At 40.3% G+C, this 19493-nt stretch overlaps 1 protein-coding gene and 1 long non-coding RNA gene across 8 annotated transcripts; one reads left to right on the forward strand and one right to left on the reverse strand.

Moving 5' to 3' along the window:
* Positions 1 to 270: 270 nt before the first annotated feature.
* LOC117958166 lies at positions 271 to 940 on the reverse strand. Its single transcript, XR_004659652.1, has 3 exons — positions 824 to 940; positions 499 to 635; positions 271 to 388 (listed from the first exon to the last, which is right to left on the reverse strand). It is a non-coding gene; the product is annotated as an uncharacterized LOC117958166 (long non-coding RNA).
* Positions 941 to 1301: 361 nt separating this feature from the next.
* LOC117955968 (interleukin enhancer-binding factor 3-like) lies at positions 1302 to 18306 on the forward strand. 7 transcript variants are annotated; one of them, XM_034890825.1, is made up of 21 exons: positions 1302 to 1469; positions 1988 to 2101; positions 2593 to 2704; positions 3160 to 3371; positions 3501 to 3675; positions 3808 to 3955; positions 7723 to 7814; positions 8319 to 8414; positions 8834 to 8945; positions 9030 to 9127; positions 9399 to 9507; positions 9604 to 9750; positions 11676 to 11866; positions 12556 to 12675; positions 12871 to 13002; positions 15150 to 15320; positions 16549 to 16675; positions 16804 to 16842; positions 16941 to 17282; positions 17478 to 17560; positions 17771 to 18306. In XM_034890825.1, the coding sequence occupies exons 2-21, from the start codon at positions 1998 to 2000 to the stop codon at positions 17840 to 17842; spliced, it is 2682 nt and encodes an 893-aa protein (XP_034746716.1). In that variant the 5' UTR covers positions 1302 to 1469; positions 1988 to 1997; the 3' UTR covers positions 17843 to 18306. The 7 variants fall into 7 exon arrangements, with proteins under 7 accessions (XP_034746716.1, XP_034746726.1, XP_034746671.1 ...); XM_034890835.1 differs by having other exon boundaries at positions 3178 to 3371; XM_034890780.1 differs by having other exon boundaries at positions 1352 to 1469; positions 1955 to 2101.
* The last annotated feature ends 1187 nt before the right edge of the window (positions 18307 to 19493 follow it).

Raw genomic sequence — 19493 nt, forward strand, 5'->3', positions numbered from 1 at the left:
ACTGGGGGGCCATAGGCATTTTTTCATTTCGGGTGGCTTTTGAGCTCCGACCCAGAGTGTGCCGGATAATAGGGAGCTTGTGTTCAGACCCTCTTGACTGGCTGCCTGTAAACGTAATCAGGTCCTGTCGTTACCTTGGACAACCACTGCTGTTGGTTGTGCATGAATAGCAGGACCAGCATGCTTGGCTGCCCTACGGATGGCTCCAGATCTTAACAGATGCCAGGCTGGTGTTTTTTGAGCGGCCAAACATGTCTGTCATTGTCTTTTATTGTTTTATTGTCATCTCCATCACGGTGGCTCAGTGACAGACACATAGATGTTGTGGTTGTGGTCACTGCAGATTGACACAATTGTGGGGAAGGTAGGTAAATAAGGGTCCTTGCTTCTGAGGAGACACAGACAAAAAGGCCTTGTTCTTCACTGTGTAAGACAGAACATCACTGCCAAACCTTGGGTACATTTAAAGGCATGATATTAAGAGCAAGCCTTACTTACAGACTCTGCCTGCCTCTGCTCACTTGAGTGAGTAGGAGTGTCACAGTCATTTTAGCAGAGCAGTTTGTAATCTGGTTTCTTCTGCCCGCCGCATTTACATTGCAAAGACTCGTATTGTGTTGGCATCTGAAGGCCACCTTAGAAAGGTAGCCTAATATACATTATTTTAGGTCTATCAAAATAATCTTAAATCCTTTCTTTTACGTGATTCATTGGGATGTGCAATGTCATTGTAGTTGTACGTATTGGTTTCTTCTCCTGCAAACTCTGGGAGAACTCATTAATTTGTAGCAGGATAAGAATTAAAACTATCACATTAAGATACCTTGAAAAAAACTTTCTGGCCCTTTTTTGGGATATGTTCGGCCCACCCTCCAGGTGACTGTGTGACATTTAAGCTAAAGGTTTATATCATACTCTGTGTACAAGACCATCTGAAGAATGTCAGGAAAAAATACATTGGGTTCTTATCATAGGTATTAATGTAAATGGAGCTTTAAAGCAGGAATGTCAAAATTGTTCTGCTTGGGTTGATGCAGGCAAATCAAAGGAATAAGATTATACATTTTAGACTTGTTATTTAAAATATCGTTGGCCTATGAAGCAAAAAGAGAAAGGTATCTATAATAAAATTAACATTTCTAAGGACAGAAATGGGTTAGTATGTAGCTAGCTAGCTAACCACTAAATGATAAAATGTTTGTTAATATTAACTATGATGACTTTGTCATTTTGTGCTATACCATGATACATATACATGATGCTATAGGCTACGACATCGATGCCTTTCTTTAACTGTCTATGATGCCTTCTAGCATCTAGCTCATTTCTAGCTAGCTACCATTTTAAAAAGGTAGTTTAATGACGTCATAATCAGGCGACCTTTCGATGGTCAACAGTCATATCAACGCGATACCTACGTTACCGCGAAAAGCTCTTGTCTAAACCATTTTATTCGCTTGTTGTAAAAGGTAAGCCATAAATGCACAAACTAAACATAAACAGAAGTCAGTGGTATTGTGCAAAATCGACATGTAGAATGGCAAATTGGCAATAATTGCATTGGCATGCCGGCCAACGTTAGCTAGCTCGATAGCATTAAGTGGGCGGTCAGTGCTAAACATTAGCTAGCTAACTGTCGCTTAGGTAGCTGAGTGTTTGTCGCAGTAACGTTAGCTACCTTCCTTCACCATAGGATCTGAGGACAAATTACGGGACTACTGTATTAACGTTAGGTTATTTATGTTTACTAAACTACTAGCTAATGTACATGATGCTTATTTGTATCCTAAAGAGTTTCTAGTGTGACTTGAGCGTTAACGTTAGTTAGGTAACTAGCTGTCAACAGAACATGCATGTCGATTAACGTTGCTAATATCATTCATTACACTTCATTTGATTGTATAATGCCACTCTATCAGATGTGCGCAGACTAACAACGTTGTTCCCCTTTAAAAATGAGTGGTAACGTAAGCTTTCTATCTGAAAGTCGTGACAGGATGGCTGCAGCGCATTGGGATGAGCGCCAGGCGTATGAGGAGCTGCTGTACTGGGACAGCCTGATACAAGAGGGCCACCGCCTCCACCCGCAAGACTTTGATAGGTAAACACGCAACTTCAAGGAAATATAAAATGGCCCTGAGATAAAGGCAAGACCATTTCATTTCTGCAGCAAATTACATTTTAAGTTACTTAAAGTAAAAATGCATACCACAAGTAGCATATGTACAGGAGAATACAACTAATACCTTTTTATAAGTTTAGTTCAGTCATAACAAAATAATATAAAGGAATGACACACAAATGTGTCATAAATTGGAAAAAATAATTATTGCTGTTTGCATTCAAACATGAGTACCAGTGAAGTGGCAGGTAACAGGTGAGTTTGCCATAGAGCGGATCAGTAAACTGTATAAAATTTTATTAATAAATGTAAAATTATACTGAAGCAGTTTGGGTAGATCAAGCCTCATAGGGTCCTGCTAATCGTTGAAAAATATTGATTGTTGTGTTACTACGCTGTTGGAGCAACTGCTTTTGACTTGAAACTGGAGTTGTCTTCAGAGCTGTCCTCATTTTATTTCCTTCCTACAGATATGAGGATCTGCGTTACTGGTATGACTGCTTGTGCTATGAGGAGGAGCTGAGACAATACCATGATTACATCACTGCTATTGAGGAGATAGAGGGTGGACGGCACCATGAGGTTGTTGTTTTACTTGCTAAATGTTCCGCAATGACTTGATAATCCATAGACTTTTTTTTTTTATTTGAGGCGTTTTACCCACATCTTCAAGCCTCCACATCAAGACTGAACATCTGTTGTTTTCTAGTTTCTTTTTTACTTTAAAAAGATTGCTTTTCCTCTTGCATGAAAGCTGTATTTGGTACATATTTATTTTTCCAAGTTTTTTTAATTTTTTTTTTAAATCATGCACTTCCTTTCTATTTCTATTATACTTCTTAATTCTATTTTTGCATTACATGTTTTGATATCTTATTAGCAATAACCTGAATTAAGACTGACATTACTGCTTTTAATCACTAATTGTAATCTATTTATTACAAAATTGTTTTAATAATTGATTACATTTCACGTACTAAAGGTACACTTGCTCACATCTACAATGTGTTCTTTTCTCCAAAATAAACCTCACTTAGTCTGATTTCCATATTAAGGAACCTGTAGCCCCACGGGTGCACATGGGGCCATATGAGCGGCACACAATGGCCAAACACTCTGAAGTTTATCCTTCACCAGAGGAGTTGGATGCAGTACAGACAATCATCTCCAGTGTGGAGTGTGCCCTCAAGATTGTGTCTGACCAGATGGATACTCCGCAAGATAACCAGGGAAATACAGAGACAGGGAGGTGAGCGAGGTGTCTAAATGGCGTTTGTCCCAATGATTTAAAAAGTGTACAGAGTGGCATTTAAAATCTTGTCTTTTAACTCAACAGTTTTTCCTCTTTATAAAAAATAATTAAATTTCCTCTTCACAGTGCAAGCGGTGATTCACAAGAGCGTGTCCTGCGTGGGGTCATGAGGGTCGGCCTGGTGGCCAAGGGCCTCTTGCTGACGGGAGACAAGGACCTGGAGCTGGTGCTGCTTTGCTCCAACAAGCCTACCATCACCCTGCTTAATCAAGTGGCCGAAAAGTTAAATGAACAGTTAGAGGTAAAATTGAGTACCTACAGTTGTTTTGTGTCATTCTCCATTAAAAATAATCACAGAATTAGGAAAGCAACAATTGAATCTTAATATCTAAGAAACAACAAAAACCTAACATTTTGTTTCTCTTTTTAATAGGCAAGTTCAGCGGGGATTTATACAGTAAGCCAGTGTCCAGGGGATGCAGCCCTTGTTGTGAATAGCAGTGAGTCGGAACTGACTCTCACTATTCACCTGACATCCCCTCTGGTCAGGACGGTGCAAGAGAGTAAAACGGCAGAAGAAGGTACGTATGTTGGTCCAGTCTCCAACACCAGCTACCACAGGCCTGATCTCTGTGTTCTCAGTATGCAGGCACTGTACTGCTCCACTGATCTGTAGCTCTGCACTGACAACTGAAACGCCACACACGTCCAACTTCTTCTCATTAACCCACAGTGGAGCTTGTACAGTGACTCACTCAGACCGATGCCAGTGATCAACCATTCAATGTTGGCTCTTCACTGCCTTGAGAGTCCTGGCGTCGATTTGGGACGAAGTGGCGTTTGCCAGCACTACATTTCCTCTGTAGTCGCTGATACACTCTGCATAAGTTGTTGATAACAATGCCACAGTCATAAAAAACTGTTTACTCATGTTGAATTGTTTTCATGTTTTTAAAGTGAAGGCTTTTCAAGAATAACAAGTTAAAGCGCGTATTGCATGTACTTGATACTGAACATGTACATTTGGCACCAGCTGCAGCAAAACTGATAATTTATAAAACAGAATGGGGACATTTCTATGGCTTTTCTTGGGATCATTTAAATTTAAGCAGACAAGACAAAAGTAGTAAAAAAAATAAATAAATCATGGTTGTTTGTTTATAGACGAATGTGTTTTGGTTAGTGGAGTTTTTGTTGAGCTTCTGTGTTATCAGCACGAGCTGACATGGGAGTCTAAAGTTTTAATGATGGGAGTGCCTAAGCCCCACATACCATACCGCTCTCAGTGCAGTTTTAATGCATTTACTACAGTGCACACTGAGGCTGCGCTTAAAATAGTATAATAATTATGATCCCGATTTTAGCTTCCACAATCATTCAGGCTTGGTCAGTTGGAGCCCTGACTCTGTGTATGAAGGGCTTACACTAGTGCATCACATTAGATGCTCCCTGTTCACAGGTAAAGTTTATTAGGAGTAGTGTTCCACAAAAGAACAATGGTTAGCATAATGTCAAGAGCTGTGGGTACAAATAATTTTTATTTATTTAACTGTGTAAACTATAGCTGTCAGTCTTCCTTTATAATAACATTCAAATTTCTTTTTCTTTTTTCAATATTTAAATATTGAAAAAAGAAAATAAAAATTCAACCACACAGACAAACACAAATCAGGAGAGAACTCTGTAATGAAACCTAATCTAAAATTGTGTATTGAAGCGGTTTTCGGTTATCACAATGGCATCATGTTAGAAAGCACAGCCAAAACCATTTGTTATAAACTAAGTTACACTAACAATAGTTTTAGCCACGATGCTAACGGCATTGATAACTAAGCCAAACAGTGCTGCCACTACTATTTTAGTGATTTATAGGCAACCTGTTTCTTGCAGATTGTCAGGTTACTGAAAATACAACTGTTGGAAGGTAGTACTCCTCTAACTTATTGTTCATCAGACATGAAAATCACATTTCAATAGTCATTTCCGCATTCAAATGGTATTGATTTTTTTAAGTTTTCAATTTGTGTTAAATTTTCGGAATTCGTTCTAACTGCCCTAGTGTAAAGTTATTGTCCTATTAGTGACCGAGCTAACTGTTTGTCAGTTTAGTATTATGGAATCTTGTTATATTTACTGGTGTGTTGAGCTTTAAGAAAAAAACTGGCAATTGTACTTTTATTTAAAAGATTTGACTATTTTTAATAAGCAACTTAATATTTTATATTTTCTGGACAAGGATGCGCTGTCGATAATTATCATTTCAGTTCAATATTATTGCCATCATAATTTTGGCTTTTATCATGCAGCCCTGTTACATGCATACTTTACTGTTTGCTGTTTTTCATTTTTTAATCTGTCCTATAACTCATTCAATCGTTCATTTTAATGCAGGATGGAAATCAACTTGCAGAAGTTTAAAAACCTGCTGAGGTTAGATTAGTTGAATTGGATCTGTAGGAGGGCCGCACAATTAATCAAATTTTAATCACAATCACAATTTTTGCTTTTCACGATCAAATTTGCGTGATGGAGCGATATTTTAGATGTGTCATTCTGTTTGTAGAACGCTATGTGTTTTTTTTTTTTGCAAAGCCAATCTACCGCTCTGTCAACCAGTGTCTGAACGTGAGCCAATGACTTGTTCCCTGCACCGTGCAGCTTAGTTTCTAGATATAGACAGTCACAGAGGATAGAGTAACATGAGGAAAATTCCACAACAGATAGCAGTCGGTCACAAGGTTTAGCAGTTTACCAGTAAACACAACATTTTGGCCCGTCTGTGTTGTTTTTCAGAAACCAGGGTGACCAATGCTAGTTAGCGTCTGTTAGCTCACAGGGCTCTAGGACGCGACTAAAATTTTTTCCTCTAGGTCTCATCGGTGCCGCTAATGTCCTCGCATCCGCGGCCTTTCCACAAACAAAGCAATGTTGTTTGTATGGATATGGTTTAATGTTGCGATACATGACCCATTATTTTCTGTAAAACCGTGCCTGTGTTGGTATCTCTCCCCTACTCTCTCTCTCTCCCTCCTATTACTCTCCGTACAGCCTCGCCTCCATTCACTTACACACGGCTCCCAGTACTACAAAGAGACACAGCAGCCGCCTGTCCACACTGCTGACATCTGCCACAGTTTTAACTTTTATTAACACCGCTGTATATTGTTAAGCATGAAAGGCCATGTATTTTATACCAGTGTTTTCGCTGGTAACTATCGCGGCCACCATGGCGATAAACACAACAACAAGTTATTTGATGCAACTAACTTCAGTTTGTAGAGTAAAAGCGTGTGAGACGGAGCCTGCTGGACCTGGGCGAGAGATGTGACCCATGGCCAGAATATCATAGTTTATAAAAATGCAGCACAGTGACGATACAGAGTTTTCGTACACATGACGTGTGTAACTCTGCTGACTGAGTCAGCTGTCGCTCTGACTAGGCCTAGCGTACGTCTATTGCACTCCTCTCTCCAGCTCTTTTAATCAGTTATTGTTAAAAACAAGGGAAGGAGCTTTCTCAGAGATACTTTTTTTTAAATGTATCCTAGGCTATTTATTTCAGATAATTTTCATTTACATGTTTTGCAACTGTAACATAACATAACTTGTTGCAACTTCAACGTAAGAGGAATGTAGCACAATATGGATGTGAAAGCAGTTATAAATAGCCTATGTGACAATACATTCTTTTTTGGTTAAAATCAACAAATAATTGTGATAATTAATTGTGATCTCAATATTGCTCAAAATAATTGTGATTATCATTTTAGCCATAATCGTGCAGCCCTAATCTGTAGTGTAGAAAATGAGCTAAAACTTGCACAAAGCTGGTATGGCCCATTTTTTTTGCCGTAAGACCAGTTAAAGCCACTTTTAGATCAGGAACATCAGTTTTGCTGCAGTGTGGGGCTGACGTGAAGATTCTCTAAATGCTTGTAATTTGCAATTGATTGCCTTTTAGTTTGTCAAGTTTTTTAGGGACGCTGGACCTTTGACCAACTGGACATACTGTCTCAGGAGGGGGGGAAGCAGCAAACCCAAGCCAAGGGATAGGGGGTATTTATTGTAGTTTACACAGTGCACACATTAACAACATGCTATGTAATTTTGTAAGTACTACTGTGTCTTTGGCATTCTTCCACTTTCACACACTGTGGAAAGGCTAACTGGCGTCTGCGACAGATGACTATTATGCTTGTTGGGACCATAGATTTATACATTAGGTTCCTGGGACCCCCTTTCCCTGCTGCTGCTGGTTTGGGGAAAGCTGCTACTCCCTGAGCTGCAAGACAGATCCGACCCCCTTGGTCAAACTGTACCTTTTCTTCTTACCCCACCTCGTCAATAGAAACGCAAACAGTCAACGATCCGCCGGACGTTCTGGACAGGCAGAAATGCCTAACTGCCTTGGCGTCTCTCCGCCACGCCAAGTGGTTCCAGGTTTGCATTCACGTCCTTATTTGTACATAAGGTTGAACTGTTTCTTTGAATGGTCTCTTTATTATCCATTTAGAGATAGTGACAGTTTTAAAATGTGCTCTCAGTTGTTGATGTATTCTTTTATAATCTTACAAAAAGGGAAGTGTCTTCAACTCCAAGGTTTTACTTGGTAACTCATAAAGAGTGATCTGCTGATCCATACCAATGTCACATTGATTGGTATTGACACCAGCATATACTTTGATTTATCCAAATGTCCTCTGTCAGGCTGAGCTCTCTCAATATCAACTGTGCAGTTTCTCCTATTGACCACAAGAAACAGCATTTGGACAAATCTATGTGATTTGCGTTAGTCCTAACAGTTGTTGATTTGAAGATGGCTCAGTTCTGACCTGTCAGTGCTTTGTTTTCTGGGGCGTTCTGTGGAACCTTAAGGCACAGGGTTGAGGTGACATTCGAGGCGGCAACACCTCACACTGAACTGCCTTTTGTTTGTGTCTTCAGGCCAAAGTCATAGACCTGAGTTCTGCTGTTGTCGTGATCCGGATCATGAGAGACTTATGTAACCGTGTTCCTACCTGGACGCCTCTCTCCGGATGGGTGAGGAAACTCTGGTTGCACATGTTGCAGCTAAGAGGAAGTTCTGTACAAACCAGCCTACATTTATGAGTTATTCCATTAATGGTACCTGCTGGGCTCGATTCAACCAGGCCAGTGATCTAACGCGACACACGCACACAGAACGTTGAAGGTGTGTTGTTTTTGATTTTTGGCATGTGGCTATTGCCACAGCCAGAAGACAAATTAGTTTCAAAAGAAGCTGAGGTGGTAGTAAAAAAATAAATTTAAAAAAAAGCATGTACCAGGGAAGTTTTTTTCAGAATGGTAAACAAAAAAGTCAAGTCGACTGGGTACTGTGCAGTGGAAAGACGCCATTTGGCAGCTTATCGTAGCTCTTTTTGTTTTCTAATGGCGCTTGATAAGTAGTGTCTTTACGTTGTGCTTTCATCTCCACATAGCCTCTTGAGCTGCTGGTAGAGAAGGCTCTTGTTACATCTGAGAGACCAATGGGAGCAGGCGAGTCATTGCGCAGGGTTTTGGAGTGTGTTGCATCTGGAATGCTCTTGGAAGGTAAACTTTTTATTGAGTTGTCAAACCAGCACATGTCTTTGTACACTGGCCATAACATTAATGCACTACTTTAACTGTGCAAAGATGGCCCTGGATTGAAAGATCCATGTGAGAAGGAAGCGGTCGACGCCACTGAATGTCTGACTCCGCAGCAGCGTGAAGACATCACGCAGAGTGCTCAGGTAAGATGGGGATAATAATACATACAATACAACTGCAGTTTAGTAATCCGTCTCTCTGCCAGTGTGTTTAAAAATAAAATGCATTGTGTTCAGTGGAAATAAAATGTTTATTTTTAACCAGACATTAAAAAAAAAGTCAAATGAAATCCATAAATCCATACAGTTAAATCGAGATATTTATGCTGAAGGTTATCATACCGTCAGAATTGGGACTTTTCCATGACTAATTCCATGCACCTAAGCACTCTTTTCCTTTACATTTTCCATTTAGTTTGCCCTAAGGCTGTGTGCGTTTGGACAAATGCACAAGGTGTTGGGGATGGACTTAAAACCTCTAAAGCCACGGAAATCAATTGGTGCGGGCGGCAAAGGTGGCTCAGGTACCTAATGATCCTTTTCCTCTTTTATGTGCAGTTCAGTAAAAAGATTTTCATGAAACAATGTGTTCTCAGGCTTGTTTCTGCTGTTTCTTTCAGCCCAGATACCACCTGCCGGGCAGTTCAACTTGACTGCTAAGAGATCGTACACAGAGGTAGATAAAGAAGAAGATGAGGAGGAGCCACAGCTCAACAGCAAACAGAGGAAATTTCTCAAGTTTCAGAAGCGCTTTCAGAGGAAATCATGTTAGTAAAGACTATTCAAGGCCCAGGTATAGGCTGAGCCTTTTTACTGTTAAATGAACTGTAGATATTTTAAATTGACTGTATATAAAGAAAATGGCTTGACAGCTCTCCAAAAGTAAAGCCAAAACATCTCAATCACCCCCTGTTAGTTGGCTGTAATAAAGGGCATAAACCATGCCACCTCCAGGACATCGGCCACACTATAGAACCAAAGTGCCCGTCAAATAAATGTTTCCCAAAGCTGGTTTCTGTTAATTTAGGTAGTTATTATTGCACTGAATGTTATAGTTTTTCTGATGACTTTGGTTTTATTAGTAATTTAAAGCTATAAAAAAACGGTAAACATAGCTGTGATTGACTCCCAGTTGGCGGCGTGGGTGTCTTGGTGGCTCCACCGCCCAATCACTACTGCACAGATTTGGGCTCCAAATTCACAACATGGCAGCGCCTGTATCCGGGATATTTTGGCTTGACTTTTGTACGGTGGCTGGAAGTAAAGCGGCATCATCAATCTTTATATACAGTCTGATATTTTATTTAAGTCTTTACCTTGAACTTCATGACACTACTTGACCCTGTCATTGTACAGGTGTTATAATATACAACTGTATGTTGTCAATTCAACAGGGCTTATTTAAAGAAACCCTGGGTTCAATTGGAGGCCTGGCTCTTTCAATTTTCCATCCTAATTAAGTTTTTACAATACATTTTTTACATGCTTTCTCATGCCCTGAGATGACAGTTTATGTACACTTAGCTAAATCTAATGCAATTCTATCTGTACCTAATAATAAATTGGCAACGCAATCTAACTATACAGCAAGACATGTCTGTGTGTGTGTGTGTGTGTGTCTCTCTCTCCTTTGCATAGCTCAAGAACTGTTCATCCAAACTACTTCACACTTGGCAGATGTATTTCTGGGGACCCAAGGAAGTGCAGTGTAGCATATGCATGCATTGTACTTTAATGAAAAGCGTGAATGCTTTTTGATAATGCATGTCATCCTTGCACCAAGGTCCATGCTAATCTTTTTATTGTTTCCAGCTAATGTGAGGTGACATGAGCTTTTAAGAGCAAACCGCTGCCTGAGTACCGATAAACTCTATTGTGCGAAACCCAGACATACATGTGTGGTCGGAATGGTTTTGGGTGCATGCTGGAGTAGAACACACTGCAGGAGTAGGTTGTAACGGTCTGAAATCCAACGGGAGCAGATGGATAAACGGTGCCACGCTGTGTAGTGTTTTTAAAGGGAACCCCTATTAACTGTTACACCACCAAATGGCATGCTGGCTACACCTTGCTTCTCGCTGCTTGGGCACCTAAGATGTTCTATTGTAGCTAGACTCGCATTGCCCATATATTTCCTCAGCACTGGAATATGGTATAGCTACACCGCTTATCTAAACACTGACTTGTTTTTATTTCTTTAAACCAATCACAATTGTCCCGTGCAGCGCTAAGGCCTGGATGCAAGGGGAGGGACATGTAAGGCGTTATCCCCGTTACATCTGGTGAGCCAGACTACATTGTAGCGAACTCTTTGCTTCAGCAATGTAATTCAGAATGAACGTTTTTGTTCCTGGGAATAGGCTGTTTCAAAATAGGTCAGCATATAGGCCTACTCTAGCATTGTCAGGGGACGCAGTGAGAAGTTTGGATGGGCGGTTCTTGAGAAAGCTGCAAACAGCGGTAACGGAGGCTAAGCAAAGTACTCTTCGTGAGTTAAAGGAAAGGTTTCCATGCATACACGTGGACTGAATCTGTAAGGTTTTGACTGCAAATAGAAACTTGGTCTATTGATTTTTTTATTTTTATTTTATAAAGATCTTCTGTTAATGTGCTTAAGAAATGTACAAAAGCTCCACATTTGATTGCTCATATTTGTCTTTCTGCCTTCCCTACTTATTCCTTTTCTCTCTAGTCACAGATGATTTCAGCATGAATGCTGTAATGCGTCTGAACCAGTACAGACCTGGCCTGGAGTACCGACTTACATCTCAAACTGGTCCCGTTCATGAGCCGGTTTTCACGATGGCTGTAGACGTAAATGGAAAGACCTACGAGGCAACGGGGCCCTCCAAACGAGCTGCCAAGCTTAATGTAGCAACCAAGGCAAGATTCTTGACTACATAAGTTGCTTTGGTATTGTAGTGCAATAGTAACAATTAATAATGATCAACAATTAATGTATACCCAAAATAACTCATAGCTCAAACTAATGCATCATAAACACAGACATTTGCATCACAGATGATGGCTCTCAACTTCAGCTATCAGAATTAGTTTATCTTCAATGACAGCATTTAAACTTAACTTGAATTTGTTACCCAACAGTTCATAGTAATGCTATTGTATGGTTTTAGATCACTTGGGTACTCCTGGACAGTTAGTTAAACATATATTAAAGGACCTCAGAAAGAATAGCTTCTGCAATTCAGGAGCTAATGAGGATTGTAAATAAACAAGCAAAATCAATGTGCTTTTTAATGGCAATACAGCATCCTTTGTCCTTACACTACAATGTATGCTATTCTATACTCAAAAGGGTGGTGCTGCTCATGTGATCACAGTTCATCAGGTCAGCCTGCATTGAGACATCAGATTCTGTTCTATAACTATACACAATGCATTCGGTTTGTCTCTCTGGTCTGTAAACAACTTTAGTACTTCTTTCCTAGATTTCCCAGAACACCTAGAATATGTGCCTGTCTTCATTGTTGACCATTCTTCACCGTTACAGCCCACACTAAGCATGTGAATAAAGGAAGAGTTTTTAATGTTTTTACTCTTGTAATTAACAGGCCCTGCAGGATCTTGGTCTTCCGACAGGCTCAGAATCTAAAGCAGAGACCATTAGTGATGTGGAAGGAACCCAGGAATTAGTAAAAGCTGCTAGCACAGCCTCCACTACATCAGACGATGTATGTACCTCCGGTTGATCCCTTTCGTAGTGGTGTTTTAAGAGGCCTCTTTAAAAGATTTTTTTTTAATCCCATGCAATAAACGTTATCTCAGCATTTTCTTTTCACCATTGAGAAAACAAAAGGTGAGATGTTCTTAAGGGTTTGTAGTCACATGTGCTTAACAGCCAGTATTTGTCTATTTGATATAAACAGAGTGGTCAGGGTCCTATCTTAACCAAACATGGCAAGAACCCTGTGATGGAGCTGAATGAGAAGCGCCGCAGTCTGAAGTATGCGCTGTCTGCAGAGACGGGGGGTTCCCATGAAAAGTGCTTTGTCATGGAGGTGAGTCAGCAGTATCATATGCACAGGCTAGCCGTGGGGTCTTAAGTCTTATTTTTAATATTCTAAAAATAAGGCCTTAAAAGTATTACATTTAATTTAAAAAAAAAGTCTTAAATTATGTCTTGTTCTTTCATAGAATTAAATAAATACCGTTACGTTATAAATAATGCTTCGTGTGTGACTTTACGATTGACTCCTTGTGACCTGGACGTTAGATACGACAGTACAGGTACTGTTTACATCAGTGTTTTACTTTAAGCTCTTGACCGCGGATTGTGCGCGACTATATCCACAACTTTCCACTTCCAGGATTGCTCGAGTGCTGGAGAAAATTCCACTGGATGCATGTATTTTAGTGAATGTCAGTGTTGTTTTGCTTTCTTTGTGTTGGCATTCAAAACTCCGGTGGATTTCTGAGGACTATGGTTAACTGCTCCTCAGATCTCTGCAGGATAAAGTGTTCTGGTTTTCTGGCACGACTAAAACAACTTTCAAATGTACGTTCCACCAAAACAAGTTCCTTTCCGGGGGTGTTTTGCAGCGTTTCCATGCAGAGTTTAGTGCCGCCCATAACAATTGTGATTGGTTTAAAGAAATGCCAATAATCCAGAGCATGTTTTTCTCCCATCCTGGAATGCTGTGTGGACTTCCCAGACCTTCCTTTGCAGCGCCTTGGAAGATGGTCTTGCAAACCGAGACTACTATCCAGCTAACGTTAGCTTGTCAGTTAGAATGGGAAAGTGTCTGAGCACCACAAGCGGATCGGTGTGTGAGTCAGTCTAGTGCTAATGAAAGGGCGGATCAGCTAGTAATGGAGAGAGGACGGTGTTTGCAGTGCTCCACCTTTTGTAGGGTATGTTGGAAACCAGGCACGTACATTTGACTGCATCACCCAGGGTGAAAAAACAAAACAAACCGGAGCCCAACTCTCTATCCCTGCTGCTTTCAAGCAGCATTCGGACGCAAAAGCAATGACTTTAGCAATTTGCATTTGCATTGGCATAGTATATTGTTTTATAGCATAACAGGTCTTCATGCAACAAATACTTTATTATCTTAAGTTGTTAGAGTACAAACACACCTTACAAAGCTATTATGAACTAATTATGAAGAGTATTATGATAAAATGTTTTATTCAATTCAGGTTACGTTACATGGTAAATTATTCTTTTCTCGGGCCCAAAATCCACACTGATTTCCCATTATGTGGCCGTCAAGTTGGCATTAAATTTCATCCTAGGTGGTATTAAAAAGGTCTTAAAAAGTCTTAAATGTAACTTGAAGAAACCTGGGAGTACCCTGTATACAAGAAACAAGACTAAAAAGATAATCAAAAGGTTTCTTTTTGTTTTCCTAGTGTCTAGTGAACACACAAGTCCATTAGTTTATAAGTGTTACTGCCGCTTACTTTGACGCTTACACCTCTTTCACACAAAGGACCTGGGTTCAAGCCAACACGGGTATATCCCTGGTCATGACAATTCAGAAATGCATAAAAATTTTCACGTCATATTCAACTAAGTAACCACTAACACAACCAGAAATAGTGGTTTGTAGCTACTTGAATTTGTCATTGTGCAGTGGAGAGCCAGATAATTAAAGCTTATTTTAGGATTGATATCATTAAAAATAAAGTTGGGCTTTGCTGTTGGCTTCACAACCTTTTTTGTTTTTTTAAGACAGAGGGGAGAAAAAGAGAAATGTATGCTACCCAGCAGCCGCGTTGAACTGCAAGCTAGAGAAGTGTGTCTCCTGCAAGAGAGGGGAGCGAGGGGCGGTCCTGATAGAATTAAGCTTATCTTTTTAAAATTCTACTCCTGGGATGTTACAGGTAGTTTTGCCTCTACATTTTTCAAAGTGTCCGGCAACCTCTGACGACTTCCCCACTCTCATTTACAACCAATCACATAGTTTGTCCCGCCCCGGCTGTAAGCGTCACAGGTTCTGTGCAATATCCCATTGGCAAGGCCAAAACAATCGATGAGTGTTAACCCATTCAAACACACAGTCAACATTGGTTCAGCCGTGGTTGAGCCCTGGGTGTGAAAAGGGTATTTGTAGAAGAATCATATAAGAATAAATACTGATAGAAAGAAATTGCTGTTTAGGGTAAAAATGTTGATGCATTAACTTTTTTTTCTGTGTAGGTGGAAGTTGATGGTCAGAAGTTTAAAGGGAGAGGCTCTAATAAGAAGGAAGCAAAGGCCTACGCTGCCCTCGCTGCTCTGGAGAAGCTGTTTCCAGAAGACGGGGATGAAGATTCAAACACCAACAGAAATTCTAGTTTTACAAAGAAAAAAGTCACCTACACAGACATGGTGAGTTATGTAGTTAAGAATGTGATCTATGGTTTATCGAGGTAATATTGCTGAAAAGTCAGGGTGCATTTTCATTAGTGTACAAGGTATTAAATAATTGCATTTTATTTATTTTAGTTCCTTATAGTTCCTTTAGTTAAATATAAAACATTTAATCTAAACCTTCAAATAAAGTATTTCTGAACACGTAGCTCTGTTGTTTGGAAATTTGTTGTGTAGAAAAACAAAAACAATCGGTGCTGTTTACACCGTGTCTCCTCCTGCTAGAGTTAGCACCCAACAGGCTTAAGCGGGGCAAGTTTCAAACTTGTTTTTAGCCTCTAAACATGTTCAAAATGTCATTACCAGTGCCTACCCATGTGCAGTGATTCCTTCCAAGTGAACAAAGTGAATCTGACTGCTGTAGATGTGAAAGAAATGCATGAAAAAATTGTGTTAATTGTGTTAGTCCACACTAGTCAATTGTCGAACTCATCTAATCCAATATTCCTAAATGTATTTTTTCTACACACAAAAAAACAAAGAGCCATTGTTATGTCCCTAGTAATGACTATGTAGAAACAGGTCAAAAGTTCAAGAGCCCACTGTTTAGTTACCTATGCACATGCTCAATAGCTCTTGAACTCTTGTAGCTCTTCTGGCTCCACTGGGGTGTCAGGTTACAGCTTGGTTCTACATAGTCATTACTAACAACATAACGGCAAAGCGTTTTGGAATATTGAATTGGATGAGTTTGACAATCAACTAGTGTGGACTTCACCGGAAAATAGGAAATAAACAGAGGTATGGATTAACACAACTTTTATGCCTTTCTGTCACATCTACAGCAGTCAGATTCCTTGTGTTCACTCAGAATGAATCACTTCACATGGCGAGGCACTGGTAATGACATTTTGAACATGTTAGGAGACTAATAACATGTCTATAACGTACCCTGTTTAAGCATGTTGGGTGCTAACTCTAGCAGGAGGATAATGCAGTGTAGGAAGCATCGATTGTTTTTGTTTTTCCTGATACTGACGGCACTCCAAATTTCCAAACAGAGCTACGTGTTGATATCGACCAGAATTTTCCTTTAAGAACTTCATGTTCTTTTAGGGAATTCTTTCTTTTTATCTTCATATCTGACACATTTGCCACTGCATGCACATCTCCACAAAAGGATGCTCTTGCCTAGAAGCATTTTCCCTAACATCAAATCTTTTTCATCAAATTTCCTGCTCAACAGCACATCCCAGGGTTCGGCACTATCCGTGGCATTCCCTCAGACTCTGGGCCTCGTGGCTGGGGTCCCAACAGAGGTCGAGGCAGGGGCCGAGGCAAACCATATTCTTCTGGACCCAACTATAACAAAGGTAGATACTTTTTCACTCAATAGGTGTAGGCCTAGCCTTACAAAGAAAATATAACATTCTTTTAAATACACTCAACACACCTATAATGAAATTGGTTAAATGGCCATTTCTTTTCTTTATTTTAAAAGCCAACTATAGTTATGACAGCGGCACTGGCACAGGCTATCGTAAGTAAACCCTTTTCACTCGGATATATTCTATAGGTTCTAGAGGTGGCACGGTTCACAAAACCCACGGTTCAGCTCTTGTTTTATCTGTCTTTTAGATAAACTGTATGATAGTAACGCAGCCAGCACCACAGTCCAAGCCCCTGACACCACTGGATCCGGCAGCAACATTGGCTACGGAACCTTCTATCCTGAGGGCGGCAGCTCCACCTACGCCTCCCCACCCGTCTCCAGCGTCAACTTCAGTACCACAAAGGAAGAAAGCTACCAGTCAATGCCACCTCCCGCCGACCAGGCGAGCCCCTACAGCTACGGCTATGGAGATGAGAAGAAGAAGATGCTGACCCAAAATCCGACTGAGGGCCAGGGAGGAGACTACTCTATGTACAGCACGGCTTACCCTAGCTCGGTGACTGGTGGCCAAATGTATAATAACTATGGTGAGCAAAGACGTAGCAAGTTGAAATTCCCCCCTGCAATCATACACATTATATACGTGATTGAAGAGACAAGCACTTCCTGCTAGTGCTTGTAAAATACTGACATAAAAAAAATCCTTGCTGCATTTATGTCCCGTTTCAGAAAATGCATCTGATAGAATAACTAATGCCTTTTGTTTTGATCTCACTCCACAGACTGGGGGAACCACCAAGGGTACGACACAAACCAGGCCTTCGCAGTTCAAAATCAGAGCTTTGCAGCTCAAAACCAGAGCTTCGCGGGGCAGAGTCAGAGCTTCGCGGGGCAGAGTCAGAGCTTCGCAGGACAGAGTCAGAGCTTCGCGGGACAGAGTCAGAGCTTCGCGGGGCAGAGTCAGAGCTTCGCGGGGCAGAGTCAGAACTTCGCAGGGCAGAGCCAGAGCTTTGCAGGGCAGAGCCAGAGCTTCGCAGGGCAGAGCCAGAGCTTTGCAGGCCAGAGCCAGACCTTTGGAGCCCCAAACCAGAGCTTCGGAACCCCAAACCAGGGTTCATACTCTGGATACAGCAACATTAATTACTAACCATCACATTGTGTACAACCATACTCACCTCACTATCTTCTGAATCTTTCTCTGTCCACTATTGATGATCCTGGGTTAGTACTTCTGAAAAGGAAAAAAAAAGTGCTTGTTTTGTCTCTGAAACTGGATTTTTTTGTGTGTTTTCACCTAACTTGTTAGTTCTTGGACATATGGTAACAGTTGTAGGTGACAGATGCAGACTTATCTTTGATTTATCTGTTTACTTTTTTCTGCAGCATCCTTCATGCCAGTGTTGACATGAGTGTAAAAAAACATACACGGTTCATCATTATGTTTTGTTTTTAGGGTTCGTGTTTTTTAATCTAGTGTACTGGTTCTGTATCAGTATGTTGTGGTCTTTATTTGAAGCCGCTTTTAGGTTTGAACTGAATAATTATTTCTGTCACATGAACTGCTCTAATCTTTCTTGTAAAATAAATAACTCTTATTTTGGAGCAAAGATTCATTGGTTTTCTAATTCATAGACAAATGAAATGTTTGCCTTTTCAGTTACTGTGATGGATGGAGCTCTGAGATTGAATGTTCAGGTCAGAGTTGAACTTTTGAATTGTTGGATTTATGAATTATGTCTTCAAAGCTATGAAGGCAGGTCAACTTGAGCTTCCCTTAAAAATGACAGATATTCCCAACATCAGTGTTACTGGATTAGTTTTGCGACACTGCTGTGAATGGCTTTTGCTGCGTAACTCCACAGTATCAGCCATTCACATATTATCACCATGTAGCAGTATGTGTGCTCTGTAAATGAGCATGAGATGAGATAAAGCCTCAATGACTGCTGTGAGGGTATGATGTTACTGTAGTTAAAAGAACTTGGGGTTTCCTGGGAGAAAGCACAAACAATATAAAATAGGCCATACACATAGTAAATGTAGAATAGCTTTTAAAAATTGTAACATTTTGTAAATGCATGATGCCAGTTTTGCAGCAAGTAGGATACACTAGTAACTTTCTTAAAGGGGCACTCCACAGATTTAACATTGCACTTCCATTAGGATTGTGAAACTGATTTAAAAAACAAAACAAACCGTGAACAAAAAGTAAAGGAGGCTGAGATATCCTGACTTTTAGTCTGTAGTATGAGTAACCGCAAAAACACTGGGTGCCCATGGTGCCACTCGCTGGCATCTTTATTAGATTTTCTTGCAAATAGTATAAACAAGCACATCTTTCAAGCTCCAGTCCACTAGTTTGTACCAGGCTTTGTAGTGGGTTATTTTCTCAAATGTTTGTAAGCTTCCTTCAAAGCCACAGTTTAATACATTAAACCACTGTATATACAGGTGGACTTCTGGCATGTTAAATGAACTTCAGGTGAAAAAAAAAAAAAAAAAAGTGCCCCTTTCATCAGGTTGCATGTGTGATCAATACAGTATGAGAAATGTGTAGATCTTGGTCACTGCTGTCACCTACACCTCACATGTTCTTCATCTGTCCACAGGTTGTAATGCTGTGCTAATGGCCTTCTGGTTGTTCAGCAGATAATTATATGCTTGCATCAAAGGGAGAAAAGAGCAGTGAGTCCTGTTTTAAGTGTGAAAATAGGGAGTTGTGGAACCCAAGTTTAATAAGACCATTTAGTTTGCATGTAGCCTGTTGTGCTTTATGTCAAATCTACACAACTACAAAA

The sequence above is a fragment of the Etheostoma cragini genome, chromosome 2 (genome assembly GCF_013103735.1).
Source record: "Etheostoma cragini isolate CJK2018 chromosome 2, CSU_Ecrag_1.0, whole genome shotgun sequence".
NCBI lineage: Eukaryota > Metazoa > Chordata > Actinopteri > Perciformes > Percidae > Etheostoma > Etheostoma cragini.

Bases quoted from the DNA above. Each gene is read 5' to 3' on its own strand.
- LOC117955968 (XM_034890780.1), top strand. From the start codon at position 1,956: ATGAGTGGTAACGTAAGCTTTCTATCTGAAAGTCGTGACAGGATGGCT. The intron at 8,415-8,833 runs GTGAGGAAACTC...ATCTCCACATAG, and splicing joins GGACGCCTCTCTCCGGATGG to CCTCTTGAGCTGCTGGTAGA. The intron at 9,751-11,675 runs GTTAGTAAAGAC...TTTTCTCTCTAG, and splicing joins GCGCTTTCAGAGGAAATCAT to TCACAGATGATTTCAGCATG.